At 46.9% G+C, this 7,406-nt stretch overlaps 1 protein-coding gene across 5 annotated transcripts in view; it reads right to left on the bottom strand.

Moving 5' to 3' along the window:
* Positions 1-1,849: 1,849 nt before the first annotated feature.
* Positions 1,850-7,406, bottom strand: part of Edaradd (EDAR associated death domain) — a 53,760-nt gene continuing 48,203 nt past the window's right edge. For all 5 annotated transcript variants that reach the window (XM_015504344.2, XM_015504346.2, XM_048800398.1 and 2 more), the window contains one exon: positions 1,850-6,962. In XM_015504344.2, coding sequence (XP_015359830.1) covers positions 6,580-6,962 — 383 coding nt within the window. In that variant the 3' untranslated portion in view covers positions 1,850-6,579. The remainder of the gene's footprint in view (positions 6,963-7,406) is intronic.

The raw sequence follows: 7,406 nt of genomic DNA, 5'->3' as shown, positions 1-7,406 counted from the left end.
CAACAGGGCCCCATGGGGCTTTGGTTTGTGTTAGCTGTCACTAGGAGTGGACCTGCCAGCTGCCCAGTGGGCTCACAGGAGTAGAGCCTCTCTGGCTGTCACGACCAGCCTCTTCTCCCCGCACCTTCCCTCTTCCTCTCCGCTGCCCACTCAGACCCCTGCAGCCTCTGCCTCACTTGCCACTGTGGAAACAGCTTCGATATTGTTCAATTATGTTTTTTTCAATTGGGATATAATTCATGTAACATGAAATTCACCATTTTAAATTGATCCATTCAGTGGCTTTAATATTTTCACAATGCTGTGTCCCCACCACTACCTAATTCCAGTACACTTTAGCTTTGATCTCTTGAGCCCAGAAGATAAATGAAAGGGGGTGGACCTCATCAAAAGAAATAAAAATTCCCCATACAGAGGATCCACAGTTTGGTGAGCAAATCCCCTCATTTTGTATTTTCTATTTGTAACATTTTTTCCCCTTCTTGGGGGCTATAAAATTGTAATGAACTGTTTTGCTTTGCTGGCATTATTTATTTATTCCATTAATTCTGTGTATTTAGCATCTCTTCTAGGCCAGGTACTCAGTGCTGGCAAGAGGTAAGTAAGACGAGGTAAATAAGCAAACGAGGCCCCTGTGCTCTGGGATTTGTAGTCTAACAGGGACCATAGATAGTAATCTAGCAATGATTATCACAGGGGTAGCAGAAAGACCCCAGTCTAGGGGTCAAGTGCAGTTTCCCTGAGAAAGCAGTAAGGTGAGAGCTGGGGGTGGAGCAGGCTTAGCCAGGGAAGGACAGTGTGAGTGTAGCTGAGGCAGGAGGAGGACACCTGAGTGTGGACTGGGCAAAAGAAGCAGCCTTTGGTGACACCTTCAGCAGGAAAGAGAATGCTGGCCGTTGGGACCCAGAGGTATAGGGTGGCTGAAGCATTAGAGCTGCAGGGGAGTGGAGCAAGATGGCTCCAGGTGATGGAGGCAGGGGGTATCTTGAACCCATGTTGATGATTTGGGATCTTATCTTCAAAATGGGAATCTACTGGTGGGTTGATGGTGGGGATGATAGGATCAACCAACTGTGTGGAGACCAGCTGGGATGTCACTGTAGGGTGGGAAACCATGGTTGCTTGGGTTATGATGGCAGCCTTAAGGTTGGAGACGAGGGAATGGATTTAAGACATGATTAGGAGATAAAATAGATGGAAGGAGAGTGAAATCTTATTTATTTTCTTATTTTAGTTGTAGGTGGATACAATACTTTTATTTATCTTTTTTTATGTAGTGCTGAGGATGGAACCCAGTTCCTCACATGTGCTAGGCAAGTGCTCTACCACTGAGCCACAACCCCAGCCCCAGAGAGGGAAGTCTTAAGGGTGACTTGAGCAGGTAGGTGCAGGGAAGACAAGGAACTCTGGTGAAAAACAAGTTTAGAAGGAAGGATCTTGTGTTCAGCTTGGGAAAAAAGGAGACAGGAAATTGCTATTAGACAGGGATATCTGGCAGTTCAGAGGAGAGGCAGAGGGTAACTGAAATCGCCCTTCATACCAATGACAGCACCCGAGATACTTACTGGGTGGTCATTACCTGTCTCTCCTCCTAGCTCAGTACTTCTGGGCCTTGTTGTGCCCACTCCTAGACCATGTTTGCCCTGATCTTTCCAGTCCTGTCTCTCTATGTATACAGTGGCTCTCCTTAGTCTCTAGCTTGAGAGTAGCCCCGTGTTGCTTATTTTTATATCTTTAGCATTCAGGAGCATTTTAGAAACCCACCAGGTATTCAGATGATGGATGACTGACCAGCAGGACACACGAGTCAACGAGTGGGTTGGAATCTACACACAGCATACGTTAGAAATAGTGGTGGACATCAGTCTTTAATTTTGTAGCACCCATTATTATAGTTATAACAATCCTTATTTAGAAGAAAGACAAAGTCATACAGGAGATCAGAACGTAGGCAGCTTTAGAAGTACAGTACAAAGGAATATATAAACAAAGCTCCCCAAGACTTGGTAGTTCAGAAGCACCACCTTCATTATTGCAAATGTCTTCCTTAAAGCTTTGGAGGACATGCTTCAGAGGACTGTGGTCACTGGGATGTCACCTAAGAGCACAGCTTAGCTCAGGAAGTACCAAAGAAGCCGTCCTCTTATATTTCCAAACAAGCTGACAAGCCTAGTCATTTCATTTCACGTTGCATGGTTGATGGCTTAGATCTCTTCAGATCAACTGTGGAGCTGGATTCTAGGATGCACCCTGTCTAGACACGGCCCTAGATCCATGACCCTCCACGCCACGGGGAGGAAGAGAACAGACAGGCTCTGCTTTACTATGGTCCTTCCTGACCAGTAGTACCAGCTCACAGCCCCGTATCTTGGCCACAATGCTCTCTAAACCCAGGGGAGACTAGACCTACCCCAGCCATGTGCAACCAAGTGCATGAGGTTTAGGAGGGTGCTGCTGAGTTCCCAAGGAGGAGATGGAAGAACAAATGGGGTGCTTCTCTGTCACTGCTTCCATCCACTCATGTGGGTATGTGCATTTCAGTTACAAAGGCTAAAAATAATTTCAACATGATCAGGCCCAAAGCAGCATCTAAAAAGGAAAGGAAAAGGAGAGGAAATCTGTGCGTGTTCTTGTTGAACGTGTCATGGAGGAAGGGGTGAGACTCCTGCTCCAGAGAGGCAGACCCTTTGCCACTTGGCATCACAGCCCCCCCACTCGGGTGCTAACGTGAAAAGGAGAGAGACCCAACATCCACAAGCAACTGACCGTCTGTCTGCACAGAGGGAAGGCCCTTCTGAGCGCTCACAGTCATTCCCAGGGCACAGGATCGCACTGAGCTGAACACAGCCCTGAATGGCAGGGTGTACAGTGCTGGGCAAGTCCAGGGGACAGGAACCCGTCACAGTCATACTGCCCTCGTTCTGCCTGTCTGCCAAGCAGTAAAGCAACTGCAGTCTTCCTCTTCAGCAAGGCCGCCTGTAAGGCGCCTAACATGGCCCAAACCCAGGCCCAAGGCTGGTGGGAGCTGGCATCTGGAAGAGGCGGGTGTAGATTTTGTACTCCAGCAGAGGGCAGTGCCACATAGGTTTACTATGAAGGACCAGTGGGGGAGCAGCATCTTTTGTCTATTGCCACATTCTCTGTATTATTAAATAATGATTAGTGTCACAAAAATAGGTGACCCCTTCTTACATTTGCCTTTATAGGTAGGAGGTCCTAGGGAAGATTAAACCCTAACAATTTAAAACCTTACTGTTTTAAATACCATGTGCCCCATTTGGTCTTTTTCCTCCAATGTAGGCCTCCCGTGTAGATCTGTCCCTGGCATGTGATGTCCTCTGTGACTTCCCCTACTCTTTTGTGTGGTACTTTGCTACTGCAACCAAACAAAACCCATATTGCCTACAGCCTTGTCATGGAATGTTACAGATGGGAGTTTTAAGACAAGCCTGTTACTCTAAAAACCAAAAGGACTTCATCCCAAACAGCTTAGTTTACAGTGAGGTTAATTTAACATGGATCCCTAGGACAGAATGAAGAGCAAAGCTGTGACGTGTTAATGGACTGGCCTTTAACGACTGTTCTATTGGTCATAAAGCAATCTCTTCCCTTTCCACGCCCTGTGCAGTGTCAGGGCGTTATGCGATCACAGTATGTGCTTTCATAAACCGACTCTAAATGTGGTTGTCTGGGATTCCTGCACGGACAGCTTGTACCTGCACCTCAGTTGAGAATTCCTGTCTGGCACTTTCCTACATGACACAGATCAAAGTCACTCTGCCTTCTCTCAGAGTCTGAAAGAACTTTAGAAAATCTTAGGTTATATTTCTCTCTGCTGACATCATGATGCTAATAATTAAAAATCCTCACAAGGTCAATGTTAACAATTCAGATGTCCATATGTATAAATAATGATATAGGTGAAGCAAATTTATATTAATTCCCCTGTTTTAAAAATCCCTTCTACCTGGGCACTTCCTCATGGAATTATAATAGGAATTTTTAAAAAAGAAGATGGCATTAAAAGCTTTCTAGCTCCCTGGCAGTGAAGTGGTGATAGATCCAGGGGTAAAGGTTATTAGCTGCCAGGACTCTGTACATAATGGCACCAGGTGGGGATGGGAGGCTGCTGTACTTCTGACATAGGAGGTTTTCTGCTCTGGAATTGAACACAAAGGTGCAGACTCCACCATCAAGTCTGGTTGGTCTGAGTGCTGTGTCTTGCTTGAATAAGAAGGGCACGTTCAGCCGACACAGACAGTAGCTGTGTTTTGAGATGTAAAATGGCAAGTCAGTTTAAGGTCAGATTGGGGACTGGACTTGAGGCTGAATATTATTTTTGTTGCCAAGGCCCTGTGGGAGGGGTGGGGAGTCCACCTCTTTAGCTGCTGTTCCAAACCACCACGTGTAATCCTGTGGCTTCAAGTGGTTGGGGCTTCAGAGGAGCTGGGGACCAGGGTGAGGCCCAGGAAGGCCTGGAGCAGCAGGGAGGAGGCAGGGTGGATGGCACCGTGTCATCCTTCCCTCTGCTGCACTCTGCCCTCGTCCATCCCGGGCGGAAGGGTAAGGAGTACGGCCAACCCTCCTGGTCGCCCCGCCACCCCGCTGTCCTGTGTCTCATCTGCTCCTCCTGTTCTGTCTGCATGGGGGAGGCCCTGAGGTGAAGGAGAAAAGGGAACAGGGCAGGTTTTCCCTCCGGCCTCCTCTCCCGCCCCTCACCACTGCCTCTGTGATGGCCAGACTGTGCTGGCCATAGTTGGGCTGAGGGGACCAGTTGGCTGGGAGATGGAGTGAGGAAGAGCTTCATGGAGGCATTGGCCAGGCAGGGCAGGCAGGGCATTTCCTGGTCTGGGAGCTACCCCTTACATCCAGAGTGGCAGGACACAAGGAGAGATGACTGCCCACTGAAATGTGGGGAGTTGGTGCCTCACAATGCGAAATAATCCCAACCTCTTTAGTTCCATTTTCCCCCAATGCCAAAAATGAATAACACGTTTTCCCACAGCTACGATGTAAGAGCTTGTCATAGGTAGCTCAGCAAGAACATACTCATACATCAAATCAGACTCCCAGAAGATCAGAACTCCCCCTAACTAGTTCTGTACAGAGCCAGGATCCTGGCCAACAGTACCCATTTTAAAAGCACCTCATCAACCACCAATTTACCAGAGATTCTATTTTTTAAAATCTGTTTTATTACTGGCTGTTACTTAACTACATCTAGTGATAAGTGACATTTATCTGTAAATCTCACCAGGGAAATGAGCATGGTGTAATCAGCACTGAATCAGAAGGGATGAGTCAGTCTCTAGTAGATTTTGCTACTTAGAGTTTACATTTAGGGGACAGCTGACTCTGCATATTAGCAACCTAACAAAAACCACCATAATTATTAGTGAAAATAAATAGTGGTTCAGAACTTTCTGCTGAGTTAATCCCAATCGTTCTGTGGTACTTTATCAGTCTTATTTACCTCACTTATTTTATCAGGGACTAAACTGAACAGAGTGCTTAACTTCCAGAGAACCAAACAGCACTGCCATGGGCCTGCCAACCAAACCAAGTCTTTGCCTTGTTCTCTCTTTCCCCTCAAATCTAGAAAATCTGACCTCTCCCATTACAACCCCTTTTGTCCCCACATTTGCCCTTTCCCCAGATGATCAAATAAGGTCATTGAATATCCTTTGAGCCAAATTTTCTTCTGGTTTAAGGTTGGTTTTCAACCTGCCCTCCCTCCTGGCAGGCCTCAGGGTGCCCCTCTTGGTCATCCTGTGAGTGTCGGCGAGGCTCAGCGGGGAGCATCGCCAGTGAGCCCAGTGATTTTTATTTATTGATTAATTAAGTTTCATCTCAGGGATGAAGTATTCAGACTTATGTAAAAGAAGATGAAGTCAATATTAATTTTATAAAGGTCATAGGTAACAAAAGGGCATTTTGAGTATAATTCATTTTCAAATACCATTCCTGTGGTACTTACAAACGCATGAATTTCTCACTCTGCCCTCCCAGTAATCATCAGTTTGTGTGCTTCTTTTAAAAATACCAAAGTAAATGACATTATCGATAGTCCACATATCATAAAAATGCTTGGATAAAAATGACAGTAGCATAGGACCACATGCTACCGCATCTGTTCATTACCTAAGCACTTTATAACCCAAACAGTAATGAATGGACGGATGAGGTAACATCCCGTTGCTTCTTCCTCTGAGCTTTGAGTGCCCCAGCTCCAAGTGAGCCGACGTGATGACCTGTGCGCGTCTAGACTGCTGGGTCTGGGACTGAAATCTTCAGCAGTATTCACAGAGAGGAACGTTTTATTTTCATCATGTCATGAACCCATTCTGACCCCTATGTGAGCCTACAAAATATTCTTTCTCAAGTCCAGATTCAAATATTAAATTAAAATAGATGTGCAAAAAGAAAGAAAGATCTGCCACCAAAACATAGCCTACCCCTCCACAGAACCACCAGCGTGGGGGAAAACCAGTGTCCACTGTTCCGTGTCCTCATCCAAGCTCTTAAAGAACAGGCTCACATTCTTCGTGACCCACGGATGTCCCAGCGTGCAGAGGAGCACTAGAAGTGTGCAGGGTGGTCTGCACGCAGCCGCCGGGGCCATTCCTCATCCACCCACCTGCGAAGCACCTTCTCCACGTCAGCCCTGTGATAGAGCCTGCACAGCTCCATCAGCTGGCCTACTGTCCTCTGGCTGTTGCGGAACAGGAACTCCAGGGTGGGGCTCTGGGGCCTCTGCTCCAGGAAGCACAGTTCATCATAGGACATGCCCCATTTGCTTGCAAAATTCCTCCAGTTCTTCACCGTTGGGTGACATGGATCCAGCTTTATCCTGATCACATCTAGCAAGTCCTGATCATTGAGCAAGTCACTGATGGTGGGGGCCCGGAGCGAGCAGGAAGAGCAAGTGCAGTCTTCCCTACAGGACTGGTCCTTAGTAACACCTGCAGGAAGAAACAGAGTTACATGGGAGGCCTGACCTTCACACTCGTTTCTCATCACCTTCATTTTCTGCTGACCTGTCGAAAGCATCAATCAGAGCACATAGCTTTTTCTTAGAAATAGTTCAGAACACTCATTTCTCAGTGTTCAGCAACAGTGTTCTTCATCACAGCCAAAGACAAATTGTTTTACTGGAAGCAGTTGTAAGATTTTATAAAGTCAGTCTCCCTTTCTGTCCCAACGCCCAACTGTGGGACCACTGGCCAGAACAAGGGCTCCCAAGGAGTAGGGGCTCTCAAGGGCAGAGCACTAGTCCAGTCCCCACTGGAACCCACCTACACTGTGAGTACCTCCACCCTTGCCCTCAAAGCTTCTTAACAGAAACACAGAGTGTCAGGTTGTGATGGATTGAACAGTTCTTTAAAAAATGAAAACTGGAATATCCA

Source organism: Marmota marmota, unplaced genomic scaffold (assembly GCF_001458135.2).
Source record: "Marmota marmota marmota unplaced genomic scaffold, marMar, whole genome shotgun sequence".
Taxonomy (NCBI): domain Eukaryota; kingdom Metazoa; phylum Chordata; class Mammalia; order Rodentia; family Sciuridae; genus Marmota; species Marmota marmota.
This window is presented reverse-complemented; position numbering and strand designations above follow the sequence as displayed.